The 27783-nt window shown below is 36.1% G+C and overlaps 1 protein-coding gene across 1 annotated transcript; it reads left to right on the forward strand.

Moving 5' to 3' along the window:
- The first annotated feature begins 19564 nt into the window (after positions 1-19564).
- Positions 19565-26871, forward strand: LOC135607496 (E3 ubiquitin-protein ligase UPL5-like). The gene is made up of 3 exons (XM_065099378.1): positions 19565-21531; positions 22837-23426; positions 26468-26871. Exons 1-3 carry the CDS (start codon positions 19713-19715, stop codon positions 26732-26734), a joined length of 2676 nt encoding a protein of 891 aa, XP_064955450.1. The 5' UTR covers positions 19565-19712; the 3' UTR covers positions 26735-26871.
- Positions 26872-27783: the final 912 nt, after the last annotated feature.

A 27783-nucleotide genomic window follows, 5' to 3' on the forward strand; every position in this document is an offset into this window, starting at 1 on the left:
ACATGGATCACCGCTAGAGAGAAGGACACTTAACCTCCTTCATCATCTCCCATAGATCTGTAGGGATTAAGGGATATATGATCTCCCTAGGTAAAACATAATTATCTCACACATGAATTTAAGCTTCTTAGGTTTTTGCACACTAATCTTCACACGACGATAAACACATTTTTAAAAAATTTAGGGATTTTTATTTTCTGTTCTTCCGCTACGCAAGTGATGTCGCCCTAGATTTCTCTACATGTCTCTACCTTTCAATCTACTCCGATCTTCTTCTTGAAAACCTATTTGCAATCGATGGGTACAATACCCTTGAGTGCTTTGCTAGATGTGGTTATACGGACGATCGACCCGTACACCTCTTGTTGTGCGGGTCGACTCGTCCAGACTTCTGTAATATGGCACGGGTCGACCGGGGGTGAGGGGGCACCATATGTTTAGTCAACTCTTTTTTATATGAGACACGTGTTAGGTTATTTCACGTCAGCTTCATAGTGGCTGCCAACCGTCGATCAACCATGTGCAAGAATATTCTCTTTCGTATGTTTAGCTAAAAATTAAATTTTTTCTTTGAAAATTGCTTTTGAGACTATCTCTTCACTTTTCATATCTTTCTAACGTCTGTATTCACATATTAACTAATGTCATGTATATAATAATTATAATGACTCCCCCAAACATATCTTTTTTCGAATGTATTCTTGCTAGAGAATTCTAGAACATAGGTAAACATTATTTAAATGTTGACTTTCTCCTTTTTAGTAATTGGCAACACGAGGCTTGGTCTTTTAGATGTTCTCCCTAATTTTGTATAACCTTCCTTACTTCGTAGTATCATTGCTACTTCACTATGATATCTTTAGGTAAACAAAAATGATTCATGTTTTCTCAGCCTTGGTATCGAAGCCTCTCAACTATTTGGAGAAAGGTGGTTTGGTTTCCGACACAAATAACTTATCTCTTTTATGGAAAACTACTGAGGGGTCGACTAGTAATATTAAATCAGATTTTTACTCACTATCTCAGAACTTCAACTATGTTGTTGATTGTGATGGAACTTTTATATCTATCTAATTTGGGCTTCACCCTTAAAAGATTCGCATGGATGGAAGAATAATAGTTGCTGTTGGAGCTTACTGTAATGATGTTAGGCCTTTGCAAGTAATGGGACTTGCCATCTTCAAAGGTCTTTTTAAATCCCACTCTCTTAAGGCTTCAGAGTGTTCTAATATGCACAGACTTAAAAATACGTGTAAACTATCCCAATGGTATAAACTTAGTACGTTAGATCATTATTTCTGGAGATGCATGACCTAGCTAGGAAGGTTAAAAAAGTTAAATTTCTTCATATCAAATATTCAAACACATGACATTATCGGTGATCAATTATTTAGCACTATAAACACTTTCTTTATTGAATAATAATTAATTTTTTATTAAAAAGTCTGAATTAAAAATATTAATCATCCCCTTCATAGGGTTTCCATAAAGGAATAAGCCATTAGTGGTAGAAACTGTCTTTTTCCAAGGAATTGAGGCTTTAGCATGAAGGTTATGAAAACACAAATCATTCATGCTATCTGTAATCATGATATCTATAATGCGAAAAATCTTTTATGCCAAGATTGAAATCAAATAAATTGGATCTAACAATATTACGATGCATACCTTTTTTGTTGTTCAGAAAAATAAACCTTATCTGATCTACAAACACTTCATCTTTGGATCTAAAATATCAATCTACAAGGAGAACTAGATCCTTCTCCTCTCTTCTTATACAAGGAGAACTAGATCCTTCTCCTCTCTTCCTATCCTTTCACAGGACTGTTGAATCTCGTATTTTGATGATGAAACCACTTGATATGTGTTTATGATTTAAACTGCATTTTGAGCGATGCAGGTCTACTCGATCAGGTTTAGACAGTTGACGCAGGAGGAATTGACGTTGTGCCGGAAGAGATCACATTAGGATATTGGATGGCTGAATGCTTCGGACGTCGGGCATCAGGCCAAGGAGAGCGAAATTGCGCCAAGGATATCGGGGTTGCGGAGGTCAACCGTCGATTGGGCAACAAGCCGCAAGAGAGGACGATGCACCGAAGAATCGGACGAAGCGCCAACCAATGACGTGCCAGGCAACAGAATGTCAATTCGCGTTGTAATAATTGTCTAGATCGGAGTTGAGTTTTGGTTTGTGTGTGCAGGATTAACTTCGATAACGATGAAGACATAAAGCGAAACAAAGTGCTGGAGTCAAGCGCGAAGGATTCGTTGGGAATTCGAGAGTTCGACGGAAGTCCGAAGGTTCGTCGGGAATGCTGCCGGAACTAGCCGAGAATGAGTAGGGAGCTTGCCGAAGGGTTTTTCGGAAGCTCACTGGAAGGTTCGTTGGAAGTTCGCGGAGCTCACCGAGAAAGATCAGAGCTTACCGAAGAAGCTCGTTGGAACTCGCCAAGATCAAATCGTGAAGTTTAGGAGCTTGCCGGGAGTTCGCAGAATGGTTTCCGAGAGTTTATCGGAAGACCGTCGGAAGTTCGCCGGAAGCTCGCCGGAAGAAGTCTTGACTTACAAACTTTGTAATAGCTTAGAAAATGTCTTTAAATTCGTAGTTAGCACGTTAATTAGGGTTAGGATTAGGTATTAATCCTATAACCCAAGTAGGGGCCAATTGGGCCCGAGTTCGGACTGGTTTGGGCCAAGTTTGGAGCCCAACCAATGAGCTGAATTGGCCTAGGCAGTGGCACCACCTAGGCTTGGCGGTGGCACTGCCCAGCACCCGAGAGCTGGGCGGTGACAACTCCTGGGCTGGGCGGTGGCACCGCTTGGATGGGCGGTGGCACCGCCAGCATCGGGAACATAAGAGAATTCAAATTTTTGGAGCCCAAATTTGAATCCTCTTGAGGCCTATAAATACCCCTCAAGTCTCAGCTGAGAAGAAAACTTTTTGAAGCAAGTGATTGAGAGAAAAGTCTTAGAAGAGTCTTTGCCTTTCTTGTTTTCAATTTGCTAGAAAGTTCTCCTCCTTTCTTGAAAATTTGTAAGAGGTTGAACTGCTTGTAAAAGGTTGTAAGAGGGGTATTTGCCCTTCCATTTCAAGAGATTTGCTAGTGGAAGGTGGGAGCCTCATCGAAGAGGGGCCTCGCAAGTGGATGTAGGTCATTTGACCAAACCACTCTAAAATCGGCGTGATCTCTGGTTTGCATTTCATTATTGCTATTTATATTACTGCAAACCTTCTTACATGCTTTAGTTCCTTATTACCTTTGCTGCGCAACTTTAAGAATACGCTTTCAAGTTAAGCTTTTCAAGTTCCATTCTTATCGTACGAAAGATTTGTCAAAACCAACGTTTTAATCCGCTGCACTAATTCACCCCCCCCTCTTAGTGCCGCTCCGATCCTAACAAGGACCACCTAGATTGATGGATTAGGGGATTATGAGAGAGGGAGATTGAGAGAAAAATCTTAATCTCTCAATTATTAAGATACTACTCAGATGCACACTTAGGCCCTAGAGGTCCTGTCTATTTATAGGCGAGAGTAGAGGGTCTAGGATAAGTTATTAGAAGAGTTCCTCTCATCAAGGTTATCTCCTAAGGAATCCTACTTTAATATGGACTTCTTTTCTATTGGTCAATAACCATAATCAGAATCCAATTTGACTTAAAATAAAAAATAAATAAATAAAATTTATTTAAAAATAATTTGACTCAATTGGATTCTGAAATTTTATAAAAACTATATACACGTGTGTGAATTTTAGAAAATAGGCCAATAAGTCAAATAATAATAATAATAATAATAATAATATATTAAGTTTGACTAACAATATGAGTCATAGCGGTTGTTTGCCATCAGTATCACACTTCGTTCTATGTACCACAATATTGTTAACCTTTCCTAATACAGTTCAAAATGATCCCTATAATTTGTCTTATCAAGATAATCCTGTCATCACATTTAACCATAATATGTACATACATAATTGTGAACAGTATAGCAAAAACAAATAACTTTAAGTACGTAAGCAAGAATATCAATTATAGTATCCACTCAAACATGCATCACCATATCCTTTATGGGTTGCTCACAAACCCAATCATAAGAATATATTCTTTCAAAATACTTTAGACTATAAGTCCTAAGTGAATGGATCAGCAATCAATATAGTGGAACTCAAGTAATTAATTAACATTAGATGTTTCTGGACTCATCTTCTCTAACCATCAAGTACTTTATACCATAATGCATATAGATGCAATAGTACTTGTCATTCTTAGAGAAGAAAACTACTGCAATGTCATAAAATATCTTCAATGACTTGGTAATTGAGTCTGACTATACCAAGTCCTAAGATAAAAATTTTACGGTCAAAAATTTGATTAGTGGCCTCAAAGCATGCCACAAAATCAACTTCTATTATTAATAATAATAAATTGCCCCTCTAAATGATATAAATATTAACCATAAGGTGAACTTCCTATTATCGGGGTAATTTATATAATCAGCATCTGAAAAATACCATTATTTCATGCTGATATAATTTCATACATGTGAGCATATAATCATTTGTCCCTTCCGGATATCTTATTATTTTCTCTGTAGTTCTTTAGTGTTTTTACTTCTAGGTAACTCCAATATATATCCAATATTTTAATTATAAAAATTTATATCTTTTCTAACACAGGCTTGAGCATAGACTTCCAACTACGCATATATAAAAAATATCTTCTTTATCTGATTCTTTTCAAGTCATTTTAAAGCATTTACTATTGACTAAAACTTTACTTTTATAATTGATTGAACAAAGCTGTATATTAAAATCTTTTCAAGACTCGGTTGATATATCCTTTCTAAGATAATCTTCATAATCATTGAGGTCTATCATTGAATTACTCAATATTAATAATATAAAATGTCTCATTCATATCAACCATCTTAAAATTTTTAGTGACAAATTTCTTGATTTAGTATAATAAATCAAGATCATTATTGGTAAGGTAAAATATTATTCATATATAAGACCAATATAATAGACTTGCTCCCACTGATATAAATATTGATTAATAGTATTTGCCTTAAATATGAAATAATGATATCAAGTACCCTTATATATCATTATCTTGAAGCTTGTTTATGGTCATAAATGGATTCCTGAATTTGCATACCAAACTTTATGTTTCTATCATTTTCTTTGTAAATCATTTAGGGTAACCCATATAAAGCTAGATCTCTAAAAAAAAATATTTTTCATATCATTATGATATAACTAAAACTCATAATGAATCACTAATATCATGATGATTCTTAACGAGTTCATTAAAAATCTCGTTATGATCGATACATTCTTTATGAGTAAAACTTTTAACCACAAGTCTGACCATTATATCGTTCGACATTGTCCTTTGAGTTACATTTATATAATAGACTCTTTTAGTATTATTGGACAATTCGATAAATTTATCAAACACCATTCTGGTTATTGATTTTAACTCTTCTTTTATTGCATCATATTACTTTTCAGAATCATTACTTTTCATGACCTGTGACAAAAATAAGGGATCCATTTTAATTTCTATATCATAATATAATTCTTGTAGATATGTAATATAATAACCATAAATGACATGATTCCTTCCCCTTTGAGATATTCTCAAAGTTGTCAATTATGGTTGTTCTACAATACTATTAATAATGATATCAATATAATGTGAGAGTTTAGTAATATTATTTTGTTGTTTACTTTTATCAAATCATTTAATGATCTCTCGAATAAAAGGAGTATTAACTTGTATCTCCTTTATATCAAAATTAAATTTCAAGAATTTCAACTCCCACTGATTTACTATTTTATAGGAATCTTATGTTACCAGATGTAATTGTCCTCGTACTATGATTAGAGCAATAAGATATGTACCCCTTTAAACTTTTCTGAATAGATAATAAAATATTTAAAAATAATTATTAAATCTAATTTTTGAGTTGAAGATCCTTATCTCCATAGGATAATTTTAAATATGTAAATATCTTAACTTAGGTTTCCTATCATTTCACTTAAAAGAAGTCTATATAATTTACTTACTAGAAACACCATTCAAGATATACATAGTTGTCCTTTGAGTTTTTTCTCACATTGATTTAGATACAAAAGAATAACTTATCATTGCTCTTAACCATATCTATAAGGTACGATGATATCTTTCAACAATCATATTCTGTTGTAACATATCTGGTAAATCAGATACATTATTTTTCTAAGAATCTAGCAAAAGAATTATAATTGGGTTCATCATAAATACCATAAAATTTATCACCCTTGTCAAATATGATGATCTTGACTTTTCTATCTAATTGTCTATCAACTTCATTTATACACACTTCAAAAGTATAAACGGTCATAGACTTTACATGAATTAGATATATATAATCATATCTCAACAGATTATTTATATGGTGATAAAATGTCTCTCTTTAGTGAGACAAAAGCATATAGTGATAAACATAACCTCAAGGAGTTTATAAAACTACATTTCACTTCAATATTTAATTGTAGGATCATTATAAACTTATAATTCATATTAATTCTGTATAGACTATTATTCAGAATTCAAAGGTTAATTTTATTAAATCACAGTAAGTTTATAACCACCAAAAGGGAAATAATATTATAACAATTCTTGGTAAAGAACTCAAATTCCCAAAATTATAAGAACACAACATGGATTCTCAAGATTTATCAAATTAAATCATCTTTATATATAAGCGATAAATACAAACTAATATTGCTTTCACTTTAAGATGATTCCCCATAATGATAAATATTTCATTCTCTTTTGGTTTTATCTGTTGAATCTCATATTTTGATGATGAAACCACTTGATATGTGTTTATGATTTAATCTGCGTTTTGAGTGATGCAGGATACTTGATCAGGATGAGACAATTAAAGCAGGAAAATCATGTTGCGCCGGAGGAACATGTCAGAAGATTGGACGTCGGGCCAGTGGATCGGTTGACGTATCGATAGAAAGCTTCGGGCTGTGGATTTGGGCATCGGGCCAAGAAAAGCGAAGATTGTGCCAAGGATATCGGAGTTATGGAGTCAACTGTCCAATTGAGCAATAGGCTATAAGAGAGGACAATGTGCCGAAGAATCGGAGGAAGCGTCGAGAGACCAATGACATGCCGGACAACTTGATTAATTGCTTAGGATTAATTATCTCGATCGAAGTTTTGTTTTAAGTGTGCAGAATTAACTACGATAGCTTGAAGACATAAAGCAAATCTACTGGAGTCAAGTTTGATGGGTGTTTGAGAGTCCGAAGATTCGTCGGAGATGTTGCCGGAACTAACCGAGAAAAAATCGGGGACTTGTCGGAGTTTTCGAAAGTCCGCCAAAGAGATCGTCGGAGGTTCGGGGAGATCACCGAGAGGGCTCGGCTACTCGCTGAACTCGTCATAAGATCGGGAGCCTACTGGGAGTCTGCCGGAAGAAATCCGAGGGTGTATCGAAAGTCCACCGAAAGATCGCTAGAAAGCTCGCCGGAAGGAGACTCGACGTTTGCCGGTTGAAAACTTGCTTAGGACTATGTTTTCAGTTGTGCCAGATTTGAAGCCCATCTAGTTTCCTGGTTAGGGGCCAACTAGGCTCGATATTACCTAGTTTGGGCCAGATTTGAAGCCCATCTAGTGACCTGTAGGACCGAGTGGTGGAACCACCGGACTGGGCGGTGGCACCGCCCAGAACTCAAGGATCGAATGGTGGTACCGTCGGACTGGGTGGTGGCACCGCCCAACACCCGAGAGGTCCAGCGGTGGCACCGCCAATACACTATTAGTGTTAGACACTAACAAGCGGTGGCACCGCCAGCATCGAGAACCCAAGAGAATTCAAAATTTGGAGCCCAAATTTGAATCCTCTTAGGACCTATAAATATCCCTCAATTCTTAACAGAGAATATAACCTTTGAGAAGTTAGAGATTGAGATAAAGCCTTAGCAAAGTCTTTAGCAAGTCTTGTTTTCAATTGCTTGAGTGTTCACCTCCTTCTTTCTCGTTGAAAATTTGTAAGAGTGTGAACCACTGTAAAAGGTTGTAAGAGGGGTATTTGTCCTTCCCCTTCAAAGTGATTTGCTAGTGGAAGTTGGGAGCCTCTTCGAAGAAGGCTTCGCAAGTGGATGTAGGTCATTTTGACTAAACTACTTTAAATTGGTGTGTTCCTTGAATGTGTGAGTTCTTACTTTCCTGAAATTGTTATTTACACTACTGCTAGCTTTCGGTTTTCATCTACTCAAGTTATTATCGAAACAAAATCTCCTCGTATTTACGAATTTATTTTTAAACTTACAAGTATTAATCCGCTACACTAATTCACCCCTCCTCTCTTAGTGCCACTCCGATCCTAACAATTGGTATCAGAGCAAGGCTTACTCTCATATTTGGTTTAATACCCAAGAGAGATGGCTTACTCTGGCATGCAAGAGGGGCACTCTCTCATTCGTCCTCCCTTTTTCAATGGGACGGACTACACTTATTGGAAAACTTGAATGAGAGTTTTCTTACTTTCTTTGGATTTGAATTTATGGAACATAGTCGAAAATGGATTTGAAATGTCTTCTCTTCCAATGAACCATTCGAATGATTTAGAGAAGAAGATGTTTTCTCTAAATGCAAAGGCTATGAATGCCTTATATTATGCACTTGATAAAAATGAATTTAATCGTATTTTGATTTGTGATTCGGCTTTTGATATTTGGAGAACTCTTGAGGTCACTCATGAAGGCACTAGCCAAGTGAAAGAGTCCAAAATCAACATTCTTATGCATTCTTACGAATTTTTCCGGATGAAACCAAGTGAGTCCATCGGAAACATGTACACCTGTTTAACGGATGTCATCAATGGACTCAAAGCTCTTGGTAAAGATTTTTCTAACTTTGAATTAGTAACTAAAATTTTAAGATCCCTTCCAAAGAGTTGGGATCCAAAAGTTATGGCCATTCAAGAGGCCAAGGATCTTAAAACATTTCCACTCGAAGAACTAATTAGGTCTTTAATGACCTATGGAATGAACAATGTGACAAAAAGGGAACTCGAGAACAATCTTCCAAAGGACAGGAAGGATTTGGGACATAGAACACATGAAGATCATTCGAGCATAAGCTCAAGTGATGGTGAACTTAAACTACAAATTAAACAAAAATTAAAAAGCAAAAAGAACAGAACTACTTGCTTTGAACGCAAGAAAAAAATAAAAATTGGGATGAATTGAGCTCCTCGGAAGACGAGGAGAAAATCAAGAAAAGTGAGGTGGCAAACTACACCTCAACGACATTCAACGATAAGGTAATCGAAATCCCCTTAATTTATTTTAAAATTACTTGATGTTTTCCATGATGTATTTTTTTTTAATAATTATTTTTCTTGAAAAGTACATATTTTATGTTAATGGAATAAAATGTTAGATTTAAATATAATGATCATATGTATGTTTTTCTTAAGAAGAAAAAATGTGTATCTTGATGATTTCTAATTTTGATTGAAACCATGCTTGATGTCTTAATGAAAATATTAAGAAGTTTAATATCATGGTTAATGATGATGCATGGGTTTTGTATGGAAAACTAAGTATGAAAAGATAGATTCACCTAAAAAGAAAAATACATGACTATAACAAATAACAAAATGATTTTGGTTGAAAATACCTTATGCTCAATGAAACCATGATTGATAAATATCCTTTATGTATAATGATCTCTTTGTCTTGTATGTCCTATCGTGATGAATATTTTGAAAATAAATAAAATTATGTTTGATTTGAAGTAATACATAATGATCCTGCTTAATGAGTTTTCTTTCGAAATGATGCATAATGATTTTTATGATTTATGGATTACTGATTTTCACGATATTAAAAGTGGCTTTTTCAGTTAAAAAAATTTGATGCATATTTTGATTTGATATAAATGAAATAGGTATGCTTATATGAAATAGTATAAGTGTCATGCTTGATGATGGTATACTTAATAATGCTTGATGTTGTAATGAAAATATTGAAGTTTTGATACCATGATTGACAACTTTATGCATAAGATTTTAAAGTAATACATAATGATTTTTGTAATTTATTGGTCTTGATGGTTTTATGACGAAATTCATTTTTTGATCCTAAACGTTGATGAATGTTTGAAAAGCATGTTAACATGAAATCAATCACTTAAAATAAAATACTTAAAAAAAAAAAGAAAATCTATTATCAATGAAATCATGAATCTACTTATGTTATGAATTTTGTGAACCATAAAAATAATTTTGATAATTTAAATTTGAAATGAATTTTATCAAAATCATGATCTTGATTTTTTGGAATAATATGATATTTCCTTTTATGATCATTTTGATTATTTAGAAGGAGATTTGTCGAAATGATTCATGGAATTTTGGATTCATGACTTGATCCTTCATTTGTTTATGAGATGGTTGAAATCTTTGTACCTTTGAATTCTTCCCTTCTCCTTTCGATTTTTGAATTCATGCATGTTATATGTTGAAGATTTGAAACCATGTTTTAATATCATGCATACCCAAGAAATGTTGATTTAACAAATTGAATGATTTGAAAATGAATGATGATTTTTTTCTTGAATGTAACTTATGATATTCTTTATGAATCATCATCTTGATTTCTCGATATTCAATACATGAAATTTTATTGTGAATCAAGATCTTATTCTTTGAACTCCCATGTTTCTTCTTATTGTTTACTAAAGAAGAAAATTTCTGAAATGAATTATAATTTTTATGATTCATAAAGAATTGAGAGATTAAAAAAATCTATCTGTGTTTTTCTTTTTATGAATCTCTTGAAAATGATTTTGATTTAACAATTTAAATTTGAATAAAACTTATCTTGATTTTTCAAAATTTATAACTTAAGACTTCTTATGCAAGAATTAAGGTACTATAACATTTGATCTCCTACGTTTCTTTTTGACATTTATAAAAATAAAGGAGATATGTTGAAATAAATCATGTCTTTTGATATTCAAATGGTCTTATTTTTTATTATATGATTTCTTTGTATCTATGATACAAGTGCCTTGATATGATTGAATCATTATTATAAAAGAAAAAGGAATTTGATAGCTTGCTAATTGTAAAAATATACGCTAGCTTGAATGATAAAACATGAGATTGGCTATAGTGCAAATTTATTGTTATCATGATGTTTAGATTGAAATAATGATTAGAATATTGATATAATTATAAATGATGATTTTGTATTATGTATAAAACACTCTTGATATTATTTTGATGCATACAAATAAAAAGTTATGAACATGCATGGTAGGATATAATTTAACAAAATTGATATCATCATGATATGAAACATTTATGATTTGCAATGATGCATGCAATACTTGTGCTTTTTAATTATGATGTGATGTATTACATATGATGTGAATCATGATTTAAAATGCTATGAATTGTTGCTAAAATAATGTATCATAAATGTTGATTTAATGTTTTGTATCATGAATGCTCTAAATGATGAATGTTTAGTATCATGATCAAAATATTGATAAATAGTTAAAAATTTTAGTATCATGTATGATATGCTCATAATGTTGATTGATTTATTCAATATCGTGCATGAATGAAATATAAGGTTTTTGAAAATGAGCATATTTTAATTCGAAAATATAATGATGCACAAATAAGATTGATACTTACCTTTGTCATAATTGATGTAAATTGTCTTCCTTTCTTTTTTACAATGACAAAGGGAGAGATAGCTAGCTTGCACAAGACAAGAGAAGCAAAAAATTACAAACGTATACATCTCAAAAAGGGACAAAACTTATTAGTTTGCTCATCTCAAAAGCAAGAAATGTTATCTTGTAATCTAAAGCAAATGTGCTATTTTGCCTATCTCAAGAAGCAAAACTTGCAACTTGCACATCACAATAGGAAACAAGAATCATGAGCTTACACAAGAAATGCTATTTTGCATTTGCTTTCGAAATTTTTGCTAGCTTATATGTAGTAAATCTTGCATATCGTAAAAATTGCTAGCTTGTAGTCTAAAGAGAAGCAAATAGTTGCTATCTCAAGAAAAGCAAACATGCTAAACTTGCATATCTTTAATTGCTATATTGCATAATGATAAAATTTGATACTATGTTTTCCATGCAATGAGTTGAACTTATATCACAAACACTTAAGTGACACTTCTTTTTGTTGATGACAAAGGGGGAGAAGTATGATCATGTTATGCATGATGACGCGTTGCAAATATTCATGATAAATATTTACAATGACTTGAATTCGGCTTGAATTCAAGGTTCTATCAATATGGCATATTGATAGGGGGATTTTGTTTAAATACTGGGAGTTAAGGTTAACTCCGTCATCAAGTGGTTGTCATTATCAAAAAGGGGGAGATTGTTGAATCTCGTATTTTGATTATGAAACCACTTGATATGTGTTTATGATTTAATCTGCGTTTTGAGTGATGCAGGATACTTCGATTAGGATGAGACAATTAAAGCAGGAAAATCATGTTGCACCGGAGGAACATGTCAGAAGATTGGACGTCGGGCCGGTGGATTGGTCGACGTATCGACAGAAGGTTTCATGTCATGGATTCGGGCATTGGGCCAAGAAGAGCAGAGATTATGCCAAAGATATCGAAGTTATGGAGTCAACTATCCAATAGGGCAATAGGCTGCAAAAGAGGACGATGTGCCGAAGAATCGGACGAAGCGTCGAGAGACTAATGACATGCCGGACAACTTGATTAATTGCTTAGGATTAATTGTCTCGATCGAAGTTTTGTTTTAAGTGTGTAGGATTAACTACGATAGCTTGAAGACATAAAGCAAGTCTACTGGACTCAAGTTTGATGGGTGTTCGAGAGTCCGAAGATTCGTCGGAGATGCAGCCGGAACCAACCGAGAAGAAATCGGGGACTTGTCGGAGTTTTCGGAAGTCCGCCGAAGAGATCGCCGGAGGTTCGCGGAGACCACCGAGAAGGCTCGACTACTTACTGAACTCGCCATAAGATCGGGAGCCTACTAGGAGTCCACCGAAAGAAATCCGAGGGTGTATCGGAAGTCCACCGGAAGATCGCCGGAAAGCTCGCCGGAAGGAGACTCGACGTTTGCCGGTTGAAAACTTGCTTAGGATAATGTTTTCAGTTGCGTAGTTTGTATGTAATTAGGGTTAAGATTAAGGGATAATCCTATATCCTGGTTAGGGGCCAACTAGGCCTGATATTACCTAGTTTGGGCCAGATTTGAAGCCCATCTAGTGACCCGTAGGACTGGGCGGTGGAACCGTCGGACTCGGTGATGGCACCGCCCAGAACCCGAGGATCGGGCGGTGGTACCGCCGGACTGGGCGGTGGCACTGCCAGTACACTATCAGTGGCAAACATTGACAGGTGGTGGCACCGCCACTTAGAGGCAGTGGCACCGCCAACATCGGGAACCCAAGAGAATTCAAAATTTAGAGCCCAAATTTGAATCCTCTTAGGGCCTATAAATACCCCTCAATTCTTAGTAGAAACAACCTTTGAGAAGTTAAAGATTGAGATAAAGCCTTAGCAAAGTCTTTAGCAAGTCTTATTTTCAATTGCTTGAGTGTTCGCCTCCTTCTTTTTCATTGAAAATTTATAAGAGCGTAAACCACTGTAAAAGGTTTTAAGAGGGGTATTTGTCCTTCCCTTCAAAGTGATTTGCTAGTGGAAGTTGGGAGCCTCTTCAAAGAAGGCTTCGCAAGTGGATGTAGGTCATTTTGACCGAACCACTTTAAATTGGTGTGTTCCTTGAATGTGTGAGTTATTACTTTCCTGAAAGTGTTATTTATACTACTGCTAGCTTTCGGTTTTCATCTACTCAAGTTACTATCGAAACGAAATCTCCTCGTATTTACGAATTCGTTTTTAAACTTACAAGTATTAATCTGCTGCACTAATTCACCCCCCCTCTTAGTGCCACTCCGATCCTAACATTATCCCTCTTCATTTTCTTTTTATTTTAATGAATATCTATTATTGGTAACATATGTTGAAGCATCAAATTAATCCATCAATAATATATGTAATATTTGATTTAAACCATATAAAGATTATATTTATACCTTTTTCATTTCAAATCAAATCTTATAGTATATTTCTTCTTCATATAACTTTATTTGCTACAAAATTAACACTTTATTATGAAGATATTCTTTTATGAGTTTATATAGTAATTATAAACTCAAGTGGACTTACGCTTCATCCTTATTTTAGTGTTACCTACTCTTTGAGTAATACTCAAAATATTATGAGTCTTGAGCTTACAGCTTTATCATTTATTTTGAGGATATAATCTTAAATTTCTCAAATACTATTATTTTAAAATGTCAACTAATGACTTATCAGAAAATTTAAATTGATCCTTAGATATTCTCGTACGCTAGTTGTAAATTGTACTGAAGTCTAAGTATCATAAAATTGAGTCTTTCATACCTTTCTTAATCATCTCAATTATTTATTTCATAGAACTTTCAATAATTAAGATTATGTTATGTTCAATTAATCCGATCAAGGTCTCACTCACTCAATACAATATATGCTCAAGCCATTTATTTCAGAAAGTATAGGGACATTTACAGAAATACAATAAAGGAAGTACCACTATAATAATATAACATTAATGCTTTCACTGATACCATCCTTATGGAATTTACATAAATTCCATAAGGATGGTATCAGTGAAAGGTAAACATTATTTCATAATTTGAAATATTGACATATCTAGTGTTCACTCAAGATCACTTATGGAGGACTAATATCATCCTTATGGAATAGTATTGTTACCTTTAGGTATACAACCCTAAACTGCAAGAATATCCAAAACAATATCATCCTACCCCATCACATAATTATTTGAAATAGATTTTCCTTTGGGATTATCTAAATCTCATAATTATATGTGCCATCGTGAATATTATTTTATTTAATGTTATTTAGGATGAATTCCATAATGTATTTTATAGATTATTGGTCCAAGTCATTTTGGTGGCTGCAAAACCAATATAAAAAGATAAAATATAATCTAAAATATCTCATGAATGACATGAACTTTATTGTAATTCATATCCCATAAGCCTATCCTCCCAAGCTACTTTGGTAGCTACCGGTCAGATAAAACTTAGGAAGATAAATTATAAATAATATTCACTAAATTTCTTTATCCTGATTCATACTGCCATTGTGAATATTATTTTTATTTAATATCATTTAGGACTAATTTCATAATGTATTTTATAAATTATCGGTCCAGGTCACTTTGGTGGCTGTAGGACCAATACAAAAATATAAAATACAATCTAAAATGACCTATAAATGATAAGACCTTTATTATAATTCATATCACAAAAGTTTATCATCCAAGGCTACTTTGGCAACTACAAGTCAGATAAAACTTAAGGAGATGAATTACAAATAATATTCATCAAATTTCTTTAATTTATGCTAAGCAGTTCAATAATAGAATAACAACCATAATAATTATTGAACATTAACGCTAAGCAATTTAATAATAAAATAACAACCATAATAATTATTAAGCATTAATACTAAGCAATTTAATAATAAAATAATAATCATAATAATTATTAAACATTAATCAACAAAAGAAAACTCATATGATAATCATGATAACATATAAATCATGCCTTCATGTGAAAGGTAAACATTATTTCATAATTTCAAATATATACATGTGAATAACTAAATAAATATCTAAGAAAAATAATTAGATTTTATTTATCACATGTATAATCAATAATTCATATGAGAAAACTATAAAGTAAACCATAATTTATAGTTTTTTATTAAAAATTAAATCCAATCAAATAACCAAAATATAATCATGATTAAATTCAATCATAATTATAATAAATCATATTTATTAATTTTACAATTGAGAATATAAACTAAATTTATCAATTTTATAATGATAAAACTATAAATATTTGATAGGATAAATCGAAAATATGCAATTTATGAATGGCAGAACTATAATTTGGTAGAAATTAGACTCGAGGGTAAAATTATAAATATGTTGACGGAACATAAACTAGAATTACGAAATTTGCAAACGGCAGAACTATAAATTTGCAAAACCCTAGCCTCGAGGTCAAAACTATAATTATGCCAAGAAAACCCTAATCTGTCTTGCCGCGCCTGCGCGTGCGGCGTTGCCGTTGCTCGCGCGCGACCACTACAGCGCTATGTGCGGTGCTGCCGTTGCTTGCGCGTGGCCGTTGCGGCCTTTCCTGCTTGCGGACGATGCGCATGGCTGGCCGCGGCTATTGATAGTGCACGACCGCTGCGGCGGTACTTGCCCGCATGTGGTCGTTGCTACCATGGGGGCTACCTCTGCTCACGAGCGACCGCTGTGGCGGTTCCTGCCCACGCGTGGCTGCTGCTAGCGTGTGGCCACCGCTGGTGCGCGATTGCCACTTCGCGGCACTGCTTGTACCGCCCGTGCCCGCGCGCGATCGCTACTACTACATGTGCTCGGCTATCGCGGTTCCCGCCTGCGCTTGTCCATGGGGGCAGCGGCTGCCACCATCTACAGCCACTACCCTTTGTCCACGGGGGCAGCGACTGCCACCATCTACAACCACCGCCCTTCCGCAGTTGCCTTCTACGGGCGCCACCATTATGCGTGAGGGCAGTCGATGCCTTCACACGGGGTGCAGCCGTCGCCTTCCGCAGTCACCGTGTTCACAGGCGGTACGGGATGCCCGTGGTGCTGCCACCGCTCACAAGCGAACCTCTGCCCACGCACGACTGTGATGCGCGACTGCGGCATGGTACATGACCCTTCATCAACAACGATCAATAGAGATGATTGTCTCAATAACATTGATGATAGTAAACAGTAAATTTATCGATGAAACATAAAATTATACATTGCTCATAGTCAGTAATAGAGCAAATCATATAGAAAAAACAGATCAATAATATCCGATGAATCATTCAGGCATCGTAAACAAAAATAATATATCTAATATATTTGATCTCAAGGACTTGGTTCTGATACCAATTGTTAACATAAAATCTGTAATCATGCTATCTATAATGGGAAAAATTTTTATGCCTAGATTGAAATCAAATAAATTGGATCTAAAAATATTACGATGCGTACCTTTATTGTTGTTCAGAAGAATAAACTTTATCTGATCTACAAGCACTTCATCTTCGGATCTGAAACATCAATCTGTAAGGAGAACTAGATCCTTCTCCTCTCTTTTTATCTTTTCACAGGACCACCTAGATTGATGGATTAGGGGATTATGAGAGAGAGAGATTGAGAGAAAAATCTTAATATCTCTGATGCTACTCAGATGCACACTTAGCCCAGAGGGGTCGACTAGTAATATTAAATCAGATTTTTACTCACTAGTAGCATCAGATGCTACTCAAATGAACTTAAACTATGTTGTTGATTGTGATGGAACTTTTATATCTATCTAATTTGGGCTTCACCCTTAAAAGATTCGCATGGATGGAAGAATAATAGTTTCTGTTGGAGCTTACTGTGATGATGTTAGGCCTTTGCAAGTAATGGCACTTGCCATCTTCAAAGGTCTTTTTAAATCCCACTCTCTTAAGGCTTCGTAGTGTTCTAATATGCACAGACTTAAAAATACGTGTAAACTATCCCAATGGTATAAACTTAGTACCTTAGATCATTATTTCTGGAGATGTATGACCTAGATAGGAAGGTTAAAAAAGTTAAATTTCTTCATATCAAATATTCAAACACATGACATTATCGGTGATCAATTATTTAGCACTATAAACACTTTCTTTATTGAATAATAATTAATTTTTTATTAAAAAGTCTGAATTAAAAATATTAATCATCCCCTCCATAGTGTTTCCATAAAGGAATAAGCCATTAGTGGTAGAAACTATCTTTTTACAAGGAGTTGATGCTTTAGCACTGAAGGTTATGAAAACACGAATCATTCATGATTATCCAAAATCATAGTAAAATAGCATTGATGTTACGAGGTAAGAATGATTTTAAAAAATTAGGAGCGTACATATAAAAAAGCCAGTTGCTAAGGGAATCAACATTTCAATGAATTTTAGCTAAGTTCTAAAATTTTCTAACAACACCACATTCGAAGATGTGTTTGAGAAGTCATTAAAATAATTATATAAGAAATTAGTCAACTTGTGAATGAAAGATCTCATAAAGATATCAAAAAGCGGGCAACGATCACAAAGTAGTTTCTAAAGAAAAAAATTTAAACTTTAGATAAACATTCAAACCCCGTATTACCTTCTTTCTTTCATACGATCCTCCTTTCTCAATTGAGTGGTAAGTATTCTTAAAAGAAACTTTGTCATTTAGAGTAAAAGTTTAAACCCATTGATCCTTATCCAGGTTGCTGGTAATATGTATTTTTCTAACTTTTTTAAACAGGGAATAGATGAAAATAGTCGTAGAGTGCCGAGGAATTCCATGAATGATTCTTAAAGAAGTTGAATATTAAAAGGTAGGTATTAAGATGTACATCGGTAATTTAGATAGAGAAATGTTAGTAATCCGTGGTTACTTTGAGGTAACATTTGATCTTGTATTATTGGGGAGGTAGAGAATAATTTTAAAACTAAAATAAATTATAGAGATCAACTATCAAAAATATATGGAAAATTAAATTTTTTATCATGCGAAATAAATATAAGACCCTTGAGTTATTCTCACTCAAATATGATTTGTTTTGTATACCTTCTCACATAAATCTTGAAGAATTTATATATTCCTTTTCATTCTCTCTAAAATTCTTATAGAGCGTCCTCTCTAAATACTCTAGAACAAATCCAAAAATAACCAAAGTATTTTTTATATCTTTTTCTATCCTCACATAAACTTTTATATATATACTCATTCTTGCATTAGGATTTTTTATCCTTATCGGGCACTAGCTTTAGAAATCCTAAAATATTTATCAATCTATACTAATCTACTTTTTAAAACTTAATTTTTTATTATCAATCATAAAAAAAAATAATAATAGATGAGTGAGGGTTATGTTTTAAAATATAAGGGTTGACGCCGTAATTAATCCAAAGGATTTTGATAATGAGAAGTTCGTTATGTAAAATTGAGTTTATCCCATGCCCTTTCTCATCTATACATCTCACACATCCTAATAAATTCTTACTCATCTCTGCATCTCACATATTTTAATAAACCCCAAAAATTTGTGTGTAACATTAATGAAAGAAAAGAGAAGAGAAGAATTTGAAGTGTATTATTATGACTTGAACCTAATAATAATAATACTTGCGTCCGACCGAGATCAGTTCGGTTCGATCAAGTCGCGGCGGAAGAGGACCAAGTCGGATCTCGTACGACGAAGCTTCCATCCTCGTGCAATGCAAACCGGAGGGGGACACGTTTGAGTGGGACCCATCGGTGGGTCCCGGCTGACTCTGCCTTCCTCCATCCCTAAGACGACCAAAAAAGGTCACCCGACGCGACCGTCCAAATTCTCGCTCTGTTTCCTCTTCATCAGTCTCGCGATCGGAACCCCTCTCAGCTCTCCTTCCTCTCCCACTTCCGCCGCCTTCGTCGTGTCGATACATGGCGATGGAATTTTAGGGTTTCGCTCCCCATCGGCAGCCTCCCCACCTCTTCGCCCCATGTCCTTATTTGACGCCGCCTCCCACCCCCGGCAGCCCTTCGATCACCACCACCACCTCAAGCGCAAGGTCGACGACCATGACGATCAAGATCACTCCTTCCCCCTCCTGAAGATGGCCAGGCCCTCCTCTCCCCCTTTCTCCTTCCCCTCCCCCTGCCTCACCCCCGCCCTCGCCGCCTTCGATGTCGAAGAGTCCAAGACCCGGTTGTCTTCTTCCCACCCGCCACCTCCCTTCGCCTCCCCCTCTGCGTCGCTGCCATCGCCGTCATCGCTGCCGTCGCCGCCGTCCGATGAACTCCACTTCTTTGTGCGCTTGATGTCGCGTGGAAGCCTCGTGGTCCACGCCCGCCCAACTGACACCGTGAATTCCGTCATCGAACGGATCGAATCGGTCACCGGCATCCCCAGCCGCGAGCAGCGGCTGATTTATTGCGGTCGCCAGCTGCGCGGCGAGTCCACCCTCCGCCACTCCGCGGTCAAGAAGGACGCCACCCTCCAGCTCACCGGCCGACTCCGGAGCACCGGTCAGAGCAGGGCTTGGCGGGTCGTCGACGACCTCGTTTCCTCTATTTGTTTCCTCAATGCCGCCGCAGCCTCCGACATCTGTACCGTCGATCGGCAGCGAACCGTCGCCCAGCTCGTGAAGGATTTCCTCAACACTACCCTTGCCGACTCCGACGGTGACAAAGATAAAGCTTTGGCCTACCTCGGAGTCTTTTCACTGGCCGGCGCCCCATCGGAGCTCGTAAAACTGTATCTTTCGCCTTTGGCCGACAACCGAGCCATAGCCGAAGGTGCTATTCGGATTTTCCTCGACTCCAATCCTGACTTCCTTCCGGAGTACGTGCACTCGCAGTGCGCCCCTATCGTGTTCACCTTCTGTAGGATGCTCGCAGCCACCGTGGGCAGGAACGACCAGCTTTATGTTGGGTGCCGGAGGACATTGTCTAAGCTTCTAAAGGCTTCCATAGAGCCTTTGAACTCAGTTCATTTGAAGTCGACTCACTTGCTACTGGAGCTGCATTTGTTTATCACTGAGCTTAGTGGTCTGGTGGATGCTGCGCTTTCATCTGACTCCATGTTAGATTCGGAGGTTGTTCTCACTGATCTCTCCAATTTCTTGACAGCGATGCGTTGGGCAATACAGGAGTGGAAGGGTGTAGACAGGCCAATCTCTGAGCACTTGTATATCCTGGGGAGTCCAAGGTATGAGAATGGCATTGGTTTGTTATACGAGTTATATATAAAGCTCCTGAACAAGGTTGGCCAGTGTCTGAAGAAGGTGGAGGACATACTGGATGAAAGGGGGCAGGCACGGTACGAGGCTCAGTTGCCAAAATGGTCACAGCTACTTGTTGTTCTTACAGTGATCAAGGTTTTCTCCAAGATTTTTGAGGGCGCCGAGCAGTTGCTTCATTCACTTCTTTTCGAGCGGCGGAGGACACTGAATGCACTTCTCAGATGTGCTAAGAGGAATCGGAAGCTTCGCTGGTTTCTCAAGTATAAAGACATAACTGATTTTGAGGCAAGAAGGAATTTACTTTTGATGATGCTTCCTGAAGGAAAAGAGGAAGAAGAACTGCACGAAATGCTCATTGACAGGTTCCAGCTGCTATCTGAGTCCTTTCAATATATTGGCCAAGTTGATGCTACTGCATTGCGTGGAGCAATTTTTATGGAGTTCAAAAATGAGGAGGCCACAGGTCCAGGTGTTCTCAGAGAGTGGTTCTGTTTGTTATGCCAAGCTATTTTCAATCCTCAGAATCCACTTTTCTTGTCATGCCCACATGACCATCGAAGATTCTTTCCTAATCCTGGCAAGTTCATCCTCTCTACATTCTTCACCTTTCTTTGTGAGCTCATTATTCTGATGTTACCCTAAGTTACAGAGACCTTTCTTTTTTCCTCCAAGTAATTTTTATGAATATTTAGATGAATACGTATCTGAAATTTTCATAAATTGTATTATAAGTCAAATAATTACTATGTCTTTTTTATAAGCTAGTGTTGGGTATGCATTTTGCTTATGTTGCACTTTGCATGCATGCTACAAGCTAAAATATATCTTGGATTAAATTATAGCAATCTTACTGTGACCTTGATGCAAAGAATATTACTTCACAGCTGAATGCACTTAGTATATATTTTTTTGAAAAAATATAGAAGACAATTAGATTTTAGTTGTTACAAACCATACTGCAGGAAAATTGACCAATGAACAAGTTATTTTAAATGATACAAAGAACAGGTGACCTTGTCTACAATACATGAAGTCCAAGTTAGATCTTGTAAGTCAACTTAGTTCTCCTCCCTGAAACTAAACTTGAGAGTATCACAACCTTCCTTAAGACTTGATGTCCTCGTCAAAGTCCATTGTTTATATGAAGTCCAATCTCTCTAGTTCCATTCACGGGTAGTTCTTACTTGAACTCCTCACTATACTGAGTACCAGCTCTGCTTTGATATTATTAGTGATGAATTGACCTGATGAGATAGCTGTATTTTACCCATGTACCCATCAAGTTCAACTTAATTCTCTTCACACAATCTGATGTGGACCTAAAATTTGAATATGTTAGTCGTTTTGTGGAATAGAATAGTATAGCACCTCAGAAATCAGCTTTTGGGCAGCACATTACCTCGGCTTGGCCAATCCAACCTAGAGTCAGCAGGGGAAAATACCGCACTTCAGCTTGAGTTACTTCAATGCATACTGGTCCAGCTTGTTATGTCGTGTTTGAGTCCCTTCAAGTAGTCAGTAACTTGACCTTGCTAGATTGCGTAATGTGTCATCAAACTCAGCAAAGAAGTTTCAAGTCGTTCCTTGCCATCCAGTCAACAAGGAGACCAAAACTGACTTCATTGAATATCAAACTACAGTTCCTATCTTAATTTTGTTTGTTCGTTGTTCTCTAAGCTTAAAGTCACAGAAACAATCTCTCTATTTGCAAGGTTAAGGCTACATACATTGACCCTTCTTAGATCCCATATTAACAGGAGCCTTTGTGCAATGGCCATCTGTTTCATTTGGTCCTCCAAGCAACATAGACAAGATCTTTTTTCTTTTGGCTTTTTTGCTGCAATTCCTGCTTTCTTATGTGGTGTTTGTCAATATTATGCAGCATCCTCTGTAGATCCTCTGCACCTCAAATACTTCAGCTTCAGTGGGCGAGTGATTGCACTAGCATTGATGCATAAAGTCCAAGTTGGTGTTGTGTTTGATCGTATGTTCTTCTTGCAACTAGCTGGAAGATCTGTTTCTTTGGAAGATGTGCGTGATGCGGATCCAGTCTTATACATGAGTTGCAAACAAATTCTCGAGATGGATGCAGCCCTTCTTGATTCAGATGCCTTAGGGCTAACATTTGCCAGAGAAATTGATATGATGGGGTCAAAGAGGATGGTTGAGCTGTGCCCTGGTGGGAAGGATATTATTGTACATAGCAGGAACAGGGAGGAGTATGTCAGCCTCCTGATTAAGCATTGCTTTGTTACATCAATCTCTGAACAGGTTGCTCATTTCACTCAGGGTTTTGGTGATATTCTTTCTAATTCAAAGCACCAGCGGTTTTTTTTCGATAGCATGGATCTTGAAGATTTTGATCGAATGCTAGGTGGAAGTAATAATGTCATTAATGTGAAGGACTGGAAAGAACATACTGAATATAATGGCTATAAATCCAAAGATCGTCAAATCTATTGGTTTTGGAAGGTAAATTTATATGACTTCTATTTTCTGCTCATGATGCTTTAGTTCATGCTTTTATTTTGTCTAGAGTTTATGTCATTATCCTAATGTTAGTATCTCTTACCACATCCTCGGAGATAACCTTTCTAGTGCAGTTGGCAATTGTATAAACTTTTGACTAACTTTAACTTCTAATTTAGTTTCTTTCTCTTTCAGTAGACAGAAATGATATTTCATTGTTGTTACTGTGGTACTGCACATTTTCCTCCCATCTGCGCTTCTGGTTGTCTATGTTAATATCTTATTTTTGTCCTTAATTGAAGTGGTTTTGTAGTTGTGTTGAAGATGCTTAAATTCTTGCTTTTTATCTTCAGTTTAGTATTAGCACTACATCTAAGTCTTGGTTCATAAAATCACACTAAATTTTATGCTTACTGGATCTTTTTTTGTCAACATTAACTTTACATATGGTTTTTCATGGTAGTGGATCAGAAAATGTTTTTTTCAGGGTTTATATACAAATAATTATCACCTATGACTATGCCATAAAGGTAACTTTATGGGGTTGAAAAAGAAGTTCAAATTACATTTGTATCACTTGAATATGTTGTTATTGCTTGAACCCGAGGAATCCAACTTTTCCATCATAGATGTAAGTTTAGGGGCATGGTTAGATTTATAGAGATTGTTCATAGTTTGATAGTGGCAGTCCAATATATAGAAGGTTTATACCATGAGTAAACATGGTGACAAGCAGGTTAAAATACTGAGCTTATCGGTTGGCAAGGGTTGTTATATACCTGTGATAGCCAACTAGGATGCAGATCGAGCAATTTCATCCACTTTGGTTCTTTATAGGCTGGATCACCCTAGTAAGCTTACCATACTGGTTCGGACGGTATGCAATCTGTAACCTAATTATATTAAGTGGGAACCTGTGCCATATTCTTATTTTTTGATAGATGTTGTTGTTATTTCTCTTTTTCTGTCTTTTGTAAGCTTACCGTACTGGTTTGGACAGTATGCAAACTGCTACCTAATTATATTAAGTGGGAACCTGTATACCATATTCTTATTTTTTGATAGATGTTGTTATTTCCTTTTATTTTTCTTTCTTTCTGTCTTTTGTCATTCTCTTTCTCTCCCCTTTACATCTCCTCTCCATCGCATCATTGCCATCTCCTCCTACCGCTATGTTTCCTCCTCATCTTCCTCTTCATCTGTCTTCCTCCTACTCTGCTACTTCTTCTTCCTCTTACTCATCTCTCCTCATTCCTTCTTCTCTCCATCTTTCTCTGTGGTGCAGGCAGCACCAACCCATGCTTATTGTTGATACATCAATTTGCTATCATGATATCATGATAGGTATTGCCACTGGATTAATATTTTAAACCTTGATCACAGAATTCCTCGACTTTGCTATCATGATACCAGGGTAAGACAATTTGATGAATGGCAAATTCTTCTTTGATGATTTAGGGGTATATTAGAGCACGTGAAATATTATCAGCATAACCTAGTATAATGTTGCTTATTACTAAGTCAACTTCTGAATTGATTTTTTTTTTTAAAGAAATATGTTTTCTATCCAATTGTTTGACTAACAGCTTCTATATATTATAGCAACATTCAGAATATCCTTTCAAGCATTTGCAAACAACACTTGTAAAATGGTGATTGTGATGCTGCACGTGTGACTAGTAATCTAGTATAATAATTACTATAGAAATTTATTTTCGTTGCTGTGTGAACCAATTGCCTTTGCCCCTGAGAATGTTTGTAAATTAGTGCGCGTGAAATATTATCAGCATAACCTAGTATAATGTTGCTTAGTCTAATCATTGTTTGACTAACAGCTTCTATATAATAATAGCAAGGTTACTTTCCTTGCTGTGTGAACCAATTGCCTTTGCCCCTGGTCTTTTAGAACAATGATTAGAATTTTAGAATTCTACATTAACTATTGTAATTGAGATATGGCCACATAGCCCAAGTTTGCAGAAGCCAGCTGTAGGTCCAAATGTTTAAAAAATGGTGATGTACGGTGTGTGCTTATCATGGCAATACTTGATATTTAAACTCATCATGGATCTAAGCATAGAACAGGTAGGTTCTCGTTCGGCATAGTCATTTGGGCCATAAGTTGACCTGACTAGTTGTTAGGATCCTTTTTCTGAGCTTTTGAATAATGTTTATTGAGTCTGTTTAGTCCAGTTGTTTATTGAGTCAGTTTGGTTTAGTTAGAGTCAAGTAAAGGTTTATTTAATATTTATTTATTATTAGAGTTCAAGTCCTGATGGACTCTAGGTGGAACTCTATAAATAGGGATATAACTGCTTCTTTTCGGTAATCTATGAAAAATATTATTATGTCTTTTGACAAACCCTAGGAGGTCGATCCCCTCGAAGCGATCAAGGAAGGCCGATCCCCTCGAAGCGATCAAGGAGGGCCGATCCCCTCGAAGCGATTAAGGAGGCCGATCCCCTCGAAGCGATCATTATCATCCCCATTTCTCCCCTTTCTTCGACGATAAGACTTTAGGGTCTTATCATTTGGTATCAGAGCCTACGATAAGACTTTAGGGTCTTATCACTAGTCTCTTCAGAGGTTGCATTTAGGTTTCCTTGCCCAACTGATGCCGGATAGCTTGTTTGATAAGCTGGTCAGAGAGAACGATTGTTTTCCCCAATATATTTTATTTACTTGATGACAAGTCACCTGACCCACCATAGAAGATGCAAATTCCTGATTCCAATCCTCTTTCCGTTATTCCCCAAGAGAAATTTGAAACTCCATATTGTAAGTGCCCATTGTCTATTACTGTACTACTCTATGGCCCTGAAACAATTGCACCATTCCATAGCCCTTCCAAGTTGCTGCCTCCAGCACCATGTGACCTATCATGGGTTTATTTTCTTTTTCTCATTTTAGAGTCCGAGTTTGACATGAAGAGCTGAATGCTTGAACGTTCTTTGTGAATAATTTTTAGTTCCTTAACACATTATATATATTTCTAGATGTGATTTTCCAAGGAAAAACAGTAATCATTAATTAAACTTCTGTAGGTTGTAGAGAGCATGTCCGAGGAGCAACGGAGAGTGCTGCTTTTTTTCTGGACATCCATCAAATACTTACCTGTGGATGGATTTGGTGGTTTGGCTTCCAGACTGTACATATACAAGTCGCCTTCAGATTCCCAAGAGTGTTTACCAACATCACATACATGCTTCTACCGCCTTTGCCTGCCAGCTTATGGAACAAAATCCATGATGCATGACCGGCTTCAGTTAATTTCTCAAGAGCATATTAGCTGCAGTTTTGGCACCTCATAAAGAAGAATGATGGAAAAGAAGAAGCTGGTTCTCTGTACAGATGTGTTTATGTCGAAATCATGTTCATGATAGGATGTAATTAAGCACCTGCAATTTAAATTAGTTATCTATATAGGGAAAAAGAAAAGATTTCTTTACCTTGTTTCTCTAATCTTCTCTATGGCTAGAAAAGTAAAAAATAGAAAGGCTATTTTCTCTCTAGTGGAACTGTTAACTTCTGATGGTAAGTAGAGAGAGAGAGAGAGAGAGAGAGAGAGAGAGAGTACTTTTCTCAAGTTGTTCATACCAGCAGTCTCTTGTAAATAATTAACCAAAGTTGAATGGGGACTTAATTGTTCTCATTGTCATTATCATTGATCAAATCTTCTCCTACAAGGAGTTTGTCTTTCCAACTATTTATTTTATCAGCTCATTCTCATACACTGTTTTCATGCTGACATGTATTGACTTCACATTCTGGCTTTGCCTCCCAACATAATCCAATAACAAATCAGAATTGTATTCTCTAATAATAATTTAATGCTCCTAGTTCAAACTTGTACATTTTGTAAATACAGCCATTTCAAAATCCAGTGTCTAGGGAAAAATATATTTCTGTTAGAACCTTTGCAGATTCTAAACTTGGGGTTGATCTCTTTAGGGGATCGACCTTCTTGGAACTCTATAGGGGTTCCTCCCTCTAAGTTGCTGCTCAAAGGCTGCAGAAAAGATTCATCTATTGTTTATCAAAAAAGGAGGAATATATGGCTATTTATAGGGTTTCTAAACCCTAACTCCTAATAGGACTCGTACTCAAGACTCATACTTCTAACCAACTCTTAATAGGACTTCTACTCAAGACTCCTATTCCTTTACAACTCCTAATTCATCTATAAGAAATAATCTCCTAACCCTAGCTGGCCTCTTTACATCTTTAATAGGGGTCGACTTAGGTAGGTTTTACATGAATGTCCCTCTCAATTAGGACTCTCCTAGCTAGTGTCCTAACAGACCCACCCTCTTCAAATCAGCCTTGTCCTCGAGGCTGAGGATTCATGAATTTTGGGAAT

The sequence above is a fragment of the Musa acuminata genome, chromosome BXJ2-3 (assembly GCF_036884655.1).
Source record: "Musa acuminata AAA Group cultivar baxijiao chromosome BXJ2-3, Cavendish_Baxijiao_AAA, whole genome shotgun sequence".
NCBI classification, from domain to species: Eukaryota; Viridiplantae; Streptophyta; class Magnoliopsida; order Zingiberales; family Musaceae; genus Musa; species Musa acuminata.